Here is a 15,230-nt window from a genome sequence, read left to right as displayed (position 1 = left end):
ACATAAGCAGCAGCAGGAAAACTCAATGATGAATAGATTTGAGCGATGGAGATTGGGTGAGTATGCTGCCCTTTGGTACGAAGCGGCTTCAATGAAGCAAGCAAAAAATAAAAGTAACAGCACAATGAAAGCGCTTGCCTCCCGAGCGAAATCACTTTGTCATCAAGGACAGTTTGGTCGTGCGGCAAAGATCATCGGAGGGAATAGCACCCGACAACAGAAAAACACTCATTGAACTCAAAAAACTGCATCCAGAGGAAAACGAATTTCTTGAGCCGTTGGAAGACTATAGCTGCAAAGCTTATCAATTCGATGAGGGAAAGCTTCTTTTGCAGCTTCAGTCTTTTTCGAAATTCACAGCAGCTGGGCCGTCCAAAATGTACCCAGAGCATCTTCTCCACGCAATCAATTGTTCAATTTCTAATCAATCCAAGCGGGCAATGAATTCCCTAACCAATTTAGTGAACTTGGCCAGCAGGGGCCAGCTCCCAAGTTTTGTGGCTCCAGCTTTTTGTAGTGCTACATTAACAGCATTGAATAAAAAGAAAACCGGCATTAGACCTATTGCTGTGGGTGAAGTTATTCGGCGCCTTGTTGCCAATTGCATTGCAAAAGAAGCAGCCATCGAGGCGGTTGAGTTGTTTGGTTCAAAAAAGTTGGGAGTTGCTGTCAAGGGTGGTGCCGAGAGCATAGTGCATGCCACAAAAATAACCTTCGAAAGAATGAAGAGTGTAAAAAGTGGTGGCATACTTCAAATTGATTTCAGAAACGCTTTCAATTCAGTGAAGCGCAGTCATCTCCTCGGCTCAACAAAAGTTTTGATGCCTAGTATAATTTCATTTGCATCCTTTTGTTACTCGAAACATAGTGATTTGTTCTTCAATAGCTCAATTGTTGACAGTCAGACAGGAGTGCAACAAGGTGATCCACTAGGTCCATTTTTGTTTTCTTTGGCCATCAGGCATCTTATTGACGAAATCGAAAGCAAAATACCGAATCTCTTGCAACATTGCTGGTATCTCGATGACGGAATTATTGCAGGAGCCGAGATCGAACTCTGTAAAGCGTTAGAAAATCTCTCAGAATCAGGAGAAAAATTTGGTTTGGAAGCTATCGTCATTCGAACGCATGACAAAAATTGACAGTTTGATCAAGAGGAACTGTGTAGATGGAATTGAAATTTTAGGAGCTGCTATAGGATCTGACGCTTTTGTTTCCTCTTGTTTAGTCAAACGCGTTAAAAAATTAGAGGAACTTCTAGACAATTTGTAGACGATCCTCAATGTGCTCTTGGTATTTTGCGTTTTTGCCTTAGTGCTCCCAAAATGGTATACTTTTTGCGATGCAATTCTCCATTGGACAAATCAAATAAAATCCTTCGAAAATTTGATTCGGTTCAGCGTGCAACCTTTGATGGCATTCTAGGAGTTTTGTTGTCAGACACCTCTTGGGACCAAGCATGCCTTCCAATCAATAAACTGGTGTAGGAATAAGACGATCAGCAGATCAAGTTCAGGCTGCATACGTCGGATCTGTTTTTCAATCCTCTGTTCTTGTAGAAAAATTAACAGGCCATAATCCAACTGAAGACATTTCATTTGTTAAAGCAGTTGAAGAATTGAGCGAAATTGCGACGAAATATCCTTCTCAAAGAAAAATTCAGGAGGAACTTGATAACTCAGCCTTTGACAACTTCTTAGGTAAACAAAGTTCCATAAGGGAAAAAGCCCGCTTACAATCTCTTTCTCTACCGCAATCTGGTGCCTGGTTATCCGCAGCCCCCATTCCAGCTCTGGGACTACACCTATCTTCCAATGAGTTCCGTGTTGCTCTCGAATATCGTCTGGGTGTAAAATTGTACGAGAACGAGAGAAAATGTCCTTTTTGTAAATCTGGGACTGTAGATGTAATGGGCGACCATGCGGTGTCATGCCATGGTCGCGGTGATATGATCTCTCGTCATGAGCGTATACGCGACAAAATTATATCAGCTTGCTCGGGAGCTCTTTTGTCACCCATCTCTGAACAGAAAAGTTTACTACCCGACAATAACTCCAGACCGGGCGATATCTTCTTACCTGTATGGAATAATGGTCTACCAGCAGCTTTAGACGTTACCGTCACTTCTCCCTTGCAGTCAAGCCTCATTATAAATGCGTCGGAGAAGACTGGTTTCGCTCTGTCAGCTGCTGAGGACAGGAAGTACGAACAGTACGCCCAGAATTGTAGTGAAGTCGGAATTCAATTCATTCCTTTGGCTTTCGAAACGTTTGGAGGATTTTCAGAGACAGTTCGTAAGACCCCCAAACGAATCGCTACTCTAGCTGATAACAGAAATTTGCAGCCGGCGGGGTTGTCGGTAGCCTTCAGTAGGTTATCTCAATCAGTCTCTGTTACAGCAATTCGGGGGTCTGCAATCATGCTCCTCGCAAGGGATGCGTGATTATAGACACATATGAAACGGGAGCAGATCTTCGAATCCTTGTTGCAGAAGTTAAGAGGCGAGTCGGCATTGAATAGTGTGTCATCCATGAGCGGGGACAATCTATAGTGATAAGTTTTGGACTCACCCAATGAGCGGGGAGCCCAAATTTAATGAATTATCATACTAGTTGTACCTCAGTGGCGGGTGAAATGTGATTGTCCAGAACAGGAAGTTTTACCTCAAACAATTTTTCCAAAAAGGAAACTATTTTGATTGCATGATTGATTGCATGGGTTGAACTGATAACAATGATTGTTGATCGTTTATGAACCAAGATTTTCTAATTTCGTGAATTAACTAATTTCAGAGAATACATTTTTTACCCAGAATTGAGCAAAAACATGCCACAGAAATTTCTCTGATTTTTGACCATTATAAGGCGGTGATAATATTAGGACGATTAATCACACAAATCAGCAGCTTACTTTTCGATCAAAATCTTCAGAACTGCAGAACTGATAGCGCAAAAAAGATATTTTTTAATAAGCTGGTGACAGTTTCTAACTCTTTGTTTATACTGTTGATAGAAATATAATCAACGCTCAATTCTGTCACTATGGAGAATAGGGTGATGGAAAAGTTGTTGACTTTAGGTGATGCGCGTGCAGAGTACGAGGAGATCCTGAAACAGTTCGAGTATGGAAAGGGAATGATGTGGCAGGAAGTGTTTGTCCTCCTCTGGATACTCGGTTGTTTCTTCTTTCTACTACTACTACTACTAGTTTAATTGTTATTTGTCCTCAATATCTCATACCATATGATACCACACTCCTAATTTCAAGTTAGATTGTATAGATTGACTCTTGCGAATATCTACAAGATAACAACCTTTTAAATCTGAGCAGTGCTTAGGTTACTCTTTACCCATTCTTCTACTTTCTAGAAGAGCCATAAAAGATTCAAACGCTCTCTCAAATGTTTCTTCCTAAGATTAAATCTTGAGTCTAGTTCAATAGACATGCTTGTATTCGTGGATTAACGTGACAATTAGGGGTTCTTTTTGTATAACAGGAAAGATCTGGATAGAGGTGACAGACTTGAGGACTGTGGGACTGAAGAGTTACGTGAGAGACTACTGGCATTTGATGGACTTCACTATGAACTCACTCTTCATTGTCGCTTTCCTCACTCGATTCATAGACGCCACTTGTGTAAGTTAAGTTAAGTGTATATTACACTACACCAGAAATTACCAATTTTAAAGAAGAAGACAATTTGAAGAAAGAGACAGTCAGTATGTTCGATTACAAAAATCAAAATAAACCATAGAAAATGTCATTCGTATCATCAGTAGTTTACATTACGAGGCAAATGTCAAATTTTTGTTTTTTGGGCTATTTTGACTTTTTGTGGTGGACAAGGGAGAAAATACCTTGTTACAAATTTTCACCTGGAACTACTTTTATTAATCATGAAAAAAATGGATCGAGGATAAACGTGAAGAGCAGACATAAAACAAAGCATAATTTAGTCAATTTTATTCACTTTCCACGATATTGAGCATTCAGTTTGTATAAAATGTTGTCGGTTGATTGTAATTAGTAATTAGTTCAGACCCAATTCAGAGATGTCATTGTTCTGTGAACCCTAATTTAATTGTTCCGACCCCTCTTGAGGGGGGGAGGAACTATGTACTCAAACGGTTTTTTTTGTTCAGACAATTTTGACCGATCGATATATTGATGGTAGAGAGTTGCGAGTGGTATCATTGAAAAGCCCATCCAGCGTAGAGTATGGAATTAAAAAGATTTTTTTTTCGAGTTTCGTATTTTACAAGGAGTTATTGAGGTTTGAGGTTTGAAGTTTTGTGAATAATAGACGCTTTTCCGTTGTTTTTATTCCCATTTTCCGGAATTTTGCCCAAAATTTCGTCAAATTTGACAAAAATTTGTAAAAATTGTTAACAATAGTACTTTTATTTTATTTTCAGAGACAAAAAGGTTTAGTTGACTATTTTGATTTAATTGTTTTGGCTAAAATTTGTCAAAATATTTCAAAATTCAGCCTTTTTCATCAAAAATTGCACGAAATAGGCTTCTTTGGTCCAATTTGATTGAAACTGCCGGAACTACACATCCAAAAAACAAAAAAAAACAATCTTTGTAAACTACAATGAGAGCTATTTTTACTTCCACTTCCATTGAGAGTAGTCTAGAATCAAAGTTTGTCCTTTTTTTGCAAATTTTTTCTATGATTTTCGAAAATGCAGCAATTATTTTTGATCTTTTAACTAATAAATTGTCAAGGTTTAAAGCATTCGAAACAATTGAGTGTTCAAACAGCAAAATCAGGGCATGTTTTGAACCAATCTTGGACTGTTGCAATCCAAAAAAAACTCGGATTGCAATCAGTCGGTCTTTTTTTTCAAAAAAAGTTCGATCTTTTTATGTTAACTAAAAAACCGACTAATTCCAATTAAATCTTACTGTTGAAAAGTTCAAATGGCTTCCTAAACAGTTCCAAATAAATGTATCTATTTTTTACACCAAAATTTTATGGTCGTTTTGACTTTTTAATAAGTTTGCTTTATAAATAAACAATGGCTCATTGAACTTTGCCACTATTTGCTTTGGTCAACTTGTAGCTTAATATCAGTAAGGAAAATATGATTCATCTTCCTTATTTTCTACTGAACTAAATTGTAATGTCTTTTGCGGTCTTAAGCATTAAATTACGATGTTCTGGCTTTGATACCACGAGATTTCGATTTTTTTTTATTTTTTGTTATTGGCCCATTTTTCAAGTTCTTTTCTCTTTTTGTGGCTTTATTGCATTATTGACAGTTCAAATTTTACATTATTGGCGTCCAAAAGGGGGAACAATTGAACATATAAAAGTCTTAAAAGGCATAGATTATGGTATTAACGACTTCGATACACCTTTCTCGAAGATTATAATTGATTTTTTTTACAGTTTTCTTTCAATGTAATTTTTATTTTGCTTTACCTGCATAATGACAGGTCTCCTTGGCTTTTCATGGAACAATAAATGAGCTTTTCATCAGATTTGGGTGGATAGCTGATGGCTTTCATGACTTTGAAAACAATTGTTTCCAAAAACAAAAAAAACTCTTTTCAACATTGTTTAATTTCGCATTTTTGTTCTTTTTGTCTATCAGTTAACTAGTCTCGTTAAATAAACGTCATATTAGAAATTATTGTTGTCAAGAAGAGAGGGTGCAAGTTTTCTAAATCTAAAGTTTTTTAAAGAATTAGTTATGAATTTTCTGGCTTCGACAACGGTTTTTCGCACAAAAAGTAAACTATTTTTTCATTTTTGTCTACATTTAATGTTCTGTTTGTAGACGCAAGTAATTTTCTGAATAAACAAAATTCTCAAGCGTTTCTGTGTGACGAATAGACGAACCTATTTACTTATTTTATTTTGTAGCTAATGGCTTTCATGACTTTGAAAGTAATTGTTTCTTAAATAATTATTTTTTTCTTTTCTTTTTTTGTTGTTCTTTTTGTAACCGCATCAAAATCAATTAAAGACATGTCTTAAGGCCTTCGTATAGAAGCGCATGTGATCGTAAAGATGTTGGATGATTTCAATTGTTATCTAATGGTTTTCATTACTTTGAAATTAATTCCTTTTAAAAATAACAGCCAATTTTTTTTATCTTTGCTGTTTTTTGTTCAACCTAGTTACTTATCATATTTTTTATCTAATGACTTTCATGACCTTTAACATAAATGTTTCTTAAATAATAGTTTTTTTTCTTGTCTTTATTTGTTGTTCTTTTTGTAACCGCATAAAAACCAATTGAAGACATGTCTTAAGGCCCTACTATAGAGGCGTACGTTATGATAAACATGTTGGATGATTTCATTTGTTATCTAATGGTTTTCATTACTTTGAAATTAATTGTTTTTAAAAATAACAGCCAATTTTTCATCTTTCCTGTTTTTTGTTCTTCTTTGTTTTTTTTTGTTACCGAGCTTTTTTATGAAGCTATCCCATATCTTTTCCAGTGAAGTACAAGTCATTTTGTTTATTTTCAGTTTTATGCGACGCTATTTTAACCTTTTTACTAAGTTTTGGATGTAATTATTGTTTGTTGTTATTGTCGTTTGATTTTGTTGTTCGTCTTGACTTGCTTTCCTAATAATAAATTCATCAATCTAATGCGGCATTTTTCAGTCCACCGAGTTATTTGCGTTGGAGGCGATCCTTTTGTTCGAACACATTTGTTTGAAAAAACTTGAAATTTTGGGGTTTTTCTATCTGTTCCTTATTTGGTAGACATTTATGCCGAAAATCTGGATGAGCGGGGTCGGAACTTTATGTGCGAACGCACATTACCGAGCCTCCTTGTTTGTTGAAAAACTGTTGGTAGTGTTCTTAATCAACAAATAACATTCAGCGGGTTATTCCGTTAATTAATAACGAATAATGAGTATTTGCAAAACTGTTAATCGATCCATAATTATCAAAGCTATGAACATTTTTGAAATCAATCGCCAATTAGGCTCTCTATTATTTAGGCCTAATGGACACTATCCTAAATATTAGACATTCTGAACATGAACAACAGTAACGCGCGGCCAAGTGTGACCATGCGGTAGACAACAGTGACAAAGTCTTGTCACTTTTTATCACTTATGTTTAAAAAAAACATTATGGCGGATCTAGCTGCACTTGAATTGAATTTTTCTCAAATTTCCGCACACATGTCAGACTATGGTATTACAACAAAGCCGTGAAAAAAAACAAGCTTGAGGAAATTTACTCGAGAATGCAACTTTGGTTTAATCCTGGCCATATCTAACATTGAAATTTTAAAATGTTACAGCATTGGTCACATTAACTGCACCTGTTTTTAACAAAAATAAAATTTACAAAAAAGGTTTTTAGCAACTATTTACGACCTTTATTTAACTTTTATGCAGTCTTTTTGTCTCACTAATTTTACTTAATTTCTGGTTACTTGCTCACGCTTGACTCCATGTGAAGATTTATAATCTAGATTGCGCACAATGAGAAATTTGTGCATCTGCATATGAAATCACCGTATGCGCCATTGGCAAAAACAAATACTACCTTAAGTTATTGATAATTTTTATATGAACCGAAATTTAAGCCTACTACTTAGTTAAATAGTAAGAGTTACCAATAATTTGAGCGAATAAGTATTTTAGAATCACTCGAAATTCGAAAATAACTTTTTGAACAAAAATGGTTCATGGCTCAAAAAAAGTGTTAAAAGAGCCTCACAGCGTGTAAAAAATTTTTTATTTCAAGGTGATCTGTATGACCACAATGATTACCACAAAAGCAAAACCTCGTTAGAGTTAAACAAAATTTGCACAGATCTTTTAAAAGCATTTAAAATGATTCTCAACAAACAGCAAACAAATCTTTAATTTTTCTTTGGGGAAGTAAACAAGTGAACTTTTTGATTTTGCAGCTATTTGTTGCTTGCAAGTAAGAAAATGATAAATGATTCTCAGCTTCATCTTTTACCCTTATGTTTTTTTGTTCCGTGTTATACACAAAATCTTGTTTTTCTGATAATCAGTTTCGGAAAAACTAAATATACATATTTATGTGCATTGATGCTATTATTTTGAACAAGGCCAACAAACTTTCCGGTAACAATCAGTGAAAGCTCCAAAGGTGTCTTTGGTCGAACTAAAGCCCTTTATGTGATTTTCAAATAAATTTGAGGAGTGCGGTTTGACCAATATGTACATTAAATACCGTAATCTCATGCTTTTACATAAATAATCGGTTCTTAAAAAAGGAGGTTACTTGATAGCAGTGTAAAAAGTTGAATGCTTAACTCAATTTTGCGTTTGTTCAACATACACCACAACTAGTCTTTTTGTAATTGTTTGTTTAGTTGCTGGTAAGATTAAGCCTTGCAGTTTTTCTGTAACCTTGAATGCCAGCCTAATTTTTGAAATACATGCTTGAGATAAAATCTTGCGATATGAATAAAAACAATTTGTGAACAATTCTAGCAATAGTAAAACAGGGCCTTTGACCTTTGTCTTAGATCCATGGATGAATTTCAAAACTCTTATTTTTTAATAGCAGTTTAAACGGCTACCCATAATTTTTCATGACATTTTTGTACAAATTATTTTTGATTTTTTTTCTCTATTACATATGTAAAATATTTGTACACAACTAAAGTGGGCGAAAATTGAGGTAAGTTGTTGAAAAGCATTTTTTTGCTTTCAAGATTTTTTGTGATGATTTTCAGTGGATTTCTTCAATAAATCTTGAACTGATAATCTGCTGCTTGTTGAAATTGCAAAACTTTATCAGTTGACCTACACTTTTAAAGGAGTCTTTCAGTTCAATTCTTTTTTATTCATTTTATCGTGAGAACATTTATTATTTTTCCAAAGTTGTAAGCCAAGCAAAGCTATGATTGGATGCTTTTAGTTTTTACAATTAACAATGACTGTTGTCTTTTTAAAATCTGTTCAAGTATTTTTATGATTGCTTAAATTAGTTTCGAGTAATGTTTTAGGTAAAGCCGAACAAGAAATTCAGTGAAAACGCAAGCAATTTTGCAATGCAACTTTCTCCCCTAATTTTCAAGTAGATTTTCAAAAGTGGCTTTTAAAAATATCGCTACTCGTTAGTAAGTAATAATTTGTTACTCTCAAAAGAAATTTGTAGCAATTATGTTACTCCTGTCGGTTTTTTTAATGCGATTTTTTATCTGGTCCATTTGACTTTTGTTCCTGAAAAATGGGATAAACTGGTAGCGCGCAGCGGGCATTAAGTGCTTTTGGACCCGTTCAGCTCACTAGTCTCCAAGTATGCGATTCACAGAAACTGTTTTGGAGACTTATACCTATTCTGTGAAGGGCGGTTCTTAGAGGTCCCCCCCAACACCCTAGCCTCACTAAACCGTGGTTAACTACTGACGAAGCCAACCGCTCACCGGTCGTTTGAGAGCAATTCGTCCGACGTTAGTTTGTTATGTTTTTGTTGCTCACGTGCATCAAACTGGCTTCGCCCCACTGCAAACCTCAGAACCCCAATTTTGATGATCTTTTCGTGCTATGCTGCAACTGTTTTGATGTGCATGGCACCATATTTTATTACAGTAATGAGCAGTGAGTTTTAGCTCAATTCAGAGATGAGTTTTTCTATCCTGACTTACCTCACTCTGTCTTTACTTTAAACCTTTTCAAGGTCAGTAGGGGACTCCTCGTAACGAAATCTGTTAGGCTGTTATTAATGAAGCATCGGGACTGATACTTAGTAAGCATCATAATACCATAATTTTTCTGAAATATATCCACGACAGTCGAGATGAAGCTTCTTATGTTAGAAACAACCTCTGATTAGACATTTCTTGTACTCGTTTTAACCCCGTCATGAAGTGAATAAGTGTCAGTCCAAAATCATTTCAGTATGTGACTCTGAATGGGTTTGATTGGATCAGTGGTGGGCAATATTTGTGTGATGTTTCAGGACGTGGCGTATGTGTTTGAGATAGTGACAGGACAGCCCTCAATCATATACATATACACAGTTGGAAACACAACTCAACAGGTATTTAACAAGGTTACATGACAATTTACCCAATTCCATTTTACCCAATGCCATTTTACCCTACGCCATTTTACCCAACCTGCCATTTTACCCAATGCCATTTTACCCAATGCCATTTTACCCAATACCAACTTACCCAATGCTCTTTGATCTTTTCGTTCAATTATCCGATTACAAATTAGCAGTCGCTATTACAAGGATGATTTAAATTACAAATATACAGTTCTATTCGTCTATTCAATTTCAAATAGCCATATCGTAAAATATTTTAAACCATTGTAATATTCTTTCCTCAAACAAACTGGAGTCTTCAAAAGTTAATCCGAATTTGTCCTGTCCGCCCCTGAATATGTAATTGATATTTTTCTCGAAATTTAATCTTAATCGAAAATTATAACGGCTAACTTAACTCACTGTTTCTGGGCCATAGAAACCAACTTAATCCCAAAAAACCTGCACCAATTTGTTCACAGGTTCCTGAGAAGAATCACTTTTGTTCATGTAGTATTAGCTGCCCAAGCAATCTTTTCTTTCAATCATGAGTCTTTTTCTCTCTAGAGTCCGGAGTCACTGGCTGAGTCTACCCGATTTGGCTGGCACCTGGACAACCCACTGTTGATGTACCAGAGTGTGTTGGGGGTGGGAAGTCTGCTGGCATTCCTGAGAATCATGTGGTGGTTCAGAGCCAGTCAGCAATTGGGGAAACTCCAGGTAGGAACAAGAAAATATTCATAATTCCTTGATCGTATATAAACAGGTGCAAATGTTGTCAAAATGGACAGTGTATTCAAACTGGTATTCTGACGAAAGTTTTGAGATAAGAGACACCATCGGAACTGAGGAAGAGGTTTTCCTAAATTTTCCCCTGATTAGAGCCTTCTCCAATAATATGATGTGATCCGACAGCAACATCTTTAAAACCTCAGCCTGTGCATTAGACCAACATCTCTTATTATCCTCACCTTGGGTACCTCTAATGACCCGTTGTTCTCTTGAGATTATTAATGCCAAATTGCAATACAATATCACACTAAATAAAGTTAAGGTATTTTTAACCTTTGCGGAGTTAAGGTAAACCGTTGATAAGGTAGAGTTAAGGTAAAGTGTCTGGGCTTGGTTAAGGCAAAGTTAAGGGAATTTTTAAGCCCGTATTTTAAATGCTTTCATCTGACAACAATAGTGCAACATAACTCAACTCCTGGTTGCCATAATGAGAAACAAGGCACAGTAGTTAAATCATTAACAGTTAATATGAGTAGTAAAGGAAAGTGACTAGAACCTCAACGGGGGGGGGGACGGACAATTTTTGCAATGCACATCTACAACGGGGTGGGACACTTTATAGGTTGCAAAAATTGTCCCCCTCCTTTTTTGACCAAAAATGGAAAACTTTTCGGTTGATTTTAACTTTGTTCAATTTGTTTACAAGCTTGACCCAGTTTTTGTTACGACTAACTGTTTGCTGCGGGGTCTGTTTGTTTGTTTAGAACAGTGATATAAATTAAGCACTGCTATTGCTTAGACAATTTTTGGAGCGCCCGTCTACTACGGGGTGGGACACTTCCAAAAATTTTATAGATTGCAAAAATTGTCCCCCCCTTTTGACCGAAAATGGAAAACTTTTCGGTTGATTTTAACTGTGTTCAATTTGTTTACAAGCTTGACCCAGTTTTTGTTACGACTAACTGTTTGCTGCGGGGTCTGTTTGCTGCGGGGTCTGTTTGTTTGTTTAGAACAGTGATATAAATTAAGCACTGCTATTGCTAGCATTGCCATTACATGTTTTGTGTATGATAAAAGTATTCAGATCCAGTTTTTCATATTTGAGAATTTACCGCTAATGGGCGTCGACACTTTTTGAAAAATGGGGTCGAAAAATTTTTTTGCGTTTTTTCGGCTTTAATCAATGTAAAAATGTGTGAAACATGTTTTTTGAGTAAAAAAAGTTGTCGGAAAAATTTTTTTCAAATTTTGAAATTTTTGCCCTATAGGAGATCAGAACTTGTAAAAGTTTTTGAAAAATGGGGTCGAAAAATTTTTTTGCGTTTTTTCGGCTTTAATCAATGTAAAAATGTGTGAAACATGTTTTTTGAGTAAAAAAAGTTGTCGGAAAAAATTTTTTCAAAAATTGAAATTTTTGCCCTATAGGGAGGACAAAAACTTGTAAAAATTTTTGAAAAATGGGGTCAAAAATTTATTTTTTGTGTTTTTTGGTTTGAATCAATGCAAATAGTTGTGAAACACGTTTTGCGAGTGATAAAAGCGGTTAGAAAAGACTTTATTGGAAATCGAATTTTTGTCCTACAGGAGGACAAGAACTTATAAAATTTTTCGAGAAATAGGGTTCAAAATCTTTGTTGATTTTTTGTCTCTATTAGATGTGATACGGTGTTAATCATGTTTTGTGCATCAACCACACCCCAACCAACACGCCCAACCCACCAATACCCGACCACATCCCAACCAACACGCCCAACCCACCAACACCCAACCACACCCCAACCAACGCGCCCAACCCACCAACACCCGACCACACCCCAACCAACACGCCCAACCCACCAACACCCAACCACACCCCTACCAACACCCCCAACCCACGAACACACACGTCCAACCAACCAAGCTTCAACCCACACGCCAAACCCATCACTGCATATCAAGCAAAATAATTGTAAATTACATAGCCACAATAATGACCTAAAAATTATTCTTTATGCAAATTTTGTGAATAAGCACTGTCATATTCTAGATTATATGAAAGTACATATGCACAAAAATATGCAAAAAGCCAAGAGGAATAACATGAACGAACCAACCTTGCAGGTGGAGATAAATTGCTTCCTTGATAACTGAAAGATATGAATATATAAACTTTTATATATCACGCTCAATCTTGTTCATCAGTTTGTGTTTTTCGCAAATAAACGTGAACACACCAGTGCTCTAATTTTTGTTTTTAAATGGCAGATCCAATGAGATGTCATTAAGTAAAATATTTCAGCATCTTTATGCAAATTTTGTGCGTATGCACTTTCATATACCAAATAATAACTGCAAGTTTGCACCCCATACCTTTCCTCATGAAAAATGAATAAAGCGAAGGCTTGGTTTTCAATTAGTGTCAATACATAACGAAACCTAAGTCAAAATTAGAGTAATTCTTTGTTATTGTTTTTGCTAAACCTTGAGTATTTCAACGAGTTTGTATATGTTTGTCTTCCGTTATTCGTTTCCTGAGCAACTTTTGCAATTTTAGTGATTCTCTACTGTGATGATCGTAATTTTCCTGTGACAAAACCATTTCTTGTCTTGGTGTTTTTGAATACTCGGTAGCAAAATTTACTCCGAGGATGCTCGGATTTGTTTCGTTTTCGTAAGCCGCATTTCAACCTTTTTGATTTGGTTTATCGACCAACCGCTACCATGTGATGAAAAATTGTTCAACGCTATTATCATTTGCTCGGTCATTTCAGAGAAGCATTCGTTATTTAATCCAGGAAACTCGACCCTTTGTGCTTTCGAATTTGCAAAGATTGTTATATGTTCAACTGCAGCTTGTGAAGTTTCTTCATCCACTGGTTTTGTAAGCTCTACAGTTGCACAGAATTGAACTTTTTGTGGTTGAGTTTGGGTGTTCAATCGAATGACATTGTCAATTTCGTTTTGTTTACCGCGCATGAAGCTGAGCAAATCAATATCATTATTGTCCACCGAAATGTCATGTATTTTAAGAACACCACCAAAAGCCTTCTCAGTGGCAAAAATTTCACCTGATGTGTCAATTTTTGCGTCCGAGTTCCATATTGGTAAGCCATGAACTTTATTCATGTGTTGCACATAGGAAGAGTCACCAACAAAAAGTTTATTGCAATAAAGACAATATCGGGGTCTGAATGAGAGATGCTTTTCTCTCATGTGATTTTCCATTTCAATAACCCCACTTCTTTCATAACCGCATGCATGGCATACAAAGGAATTATTTTCTTTGTACTGTTTATGGACTGTTTGTTTGTGACGTCTGAGACTACGCTTGTCTGAAAGTTTTTTGTTGCAAATAGTACAAGTTTCGGTACTCATTGATTTTCCTTAGTTTCAAAATTAAATTGAGTTGTGATATTTAAAAAAAATCCGCTAGTGCCGTCAGTCGTTTTGAGTCGTGTTTGGTCAGTAAAATGCGCAGGACATTAAAACAACGTTTAATATGTTAGAGTAAAAGTTTCTAAATTTATGTTTTAAAGCAAGCCGAAATTGAGGGAATTAAAACAAACTAATACGAGTGAATACGCAAAAGACAAATGCAAAATTGTGTATAGCACAATTTACAATTTCCTGTTGAGTCATTCTTTTGGAAAGTGGTTTTGTTTACAATTTGTTTATTGACACAGTTTTCTTTGCTCTGCATGCACAACGAAACTAAAATTGTTGCTAAGACTCTTATGTCAATAATAAAACGGTTCTCATGTTTGCCAAATTATTGTTAATTAGACAGGAGATAAAGCGATAAATTTTAGCGTTTGTTTAATCAACATAGTATTTCCGCTATTTGAAAACCTTATTGTTAAAGAAAATAGAATCTTATTGATAAATTATTGATTGCCAGATTAGTTAAAGAACTGTAATTGGTTAAAGATCATGTTCGAACCTGATCAATGAAAAGCATACATGAGAAATAATTAATTTTAAAGCGATACAAAATTAAAACAACATTAAAACAACAGAATGTAGAGCAAGTAATATTTTTTTTATAGGCGAGACAGTTTGATTACCTTCTTTGATGGAGCATAACAATTGCTTAGAGGTGGAGTCTCTTCTTCATCAGAAAAATTGTTCGACAGTGAGGGAAGCTGCTTTTCAGGCGTTTTCGTCGAATCTTTATCCGGTTGCGATACAGTTTTCATATGTCTTCTTAGGCTGCGCTTATCCGAGAGCGTTAGATGACAGATTTTACAATCGACACTATTCATTTTCGTTAGTTCAAACTTAAACCTTTGTGGAACAAGGAAAGAAAACTAGCCAAAGGCTAAAAATTTTGGGACAATGCCTGACTTTTCAAAAGATTTTAGATATTTGAATCAGAAGCTAAAGAAAATAGTTGTCGTGTGTTTGTAAAGTGCTTCTGTAAAGGCAAAAAGCAAATGACAAAATCGAATATTGGGTTGTCACACATTTTCACAACTCTCTAACCCAATCAGAGTGCGCGTATTGTTTATTTACTTTTGCAACT

The 15,230-nt window shown here is 35.6% G+C and overlaps 1 protein-coding gene across 1 annotated transcript in view; it reads left to right on the top strand.

Moving 5' to 3' along the window:
• The window catches only part of LOC142353753 (short transient receptor potential channel 4-like), a 67,074-nt gene that overhangs the window by 29,204 nt on the left and 22,640 nt on the right, over positions 1 to 15,230 (top strand). The window contains exons 9-12 of the mRNA XM_075406105.1: positions 3,079 to 3,174; positions 3,497 to 3,636; positions 9,926 to 10,006; positions 10,565 to 10,717. Coding sequence (XP_075262220.1) covers positions 3,079 to 3,174; positions 3,497 to 3,636; positions 9,926 to 10,006; positions 10,565 to 10,717 — 470 coding nt within the window. The remainder of the gene's footprint in view (positions 1 to 3,078; positions 3,175 to 3,496; positions 3,637 to 9,925; positions 10,007 to 10,564; positions 10,718 to 15,230) is intronic.

The sequence above is a fragment of the Convolutriloba macropyga genome, chromosome 14 (genome assembly GCF_964194025.1).
Source record: "Convolutriloba macropyga chromosome 14, txConMacr16.3, whole genome shotgun sequence".
Classification (NCBI taxonomy): domain Eukaryota; kingdom Metazoa; phylum Xenacoelomorpha; order Acoela; family Convolutidae; genus Convolutriloba; species Convolutriloba macropyga.
The sequence above is the reverse complement of the archived record's forward strand: the minus strand, read 5'-3'. Positions and strand labels throughout refer to the sequence as shown.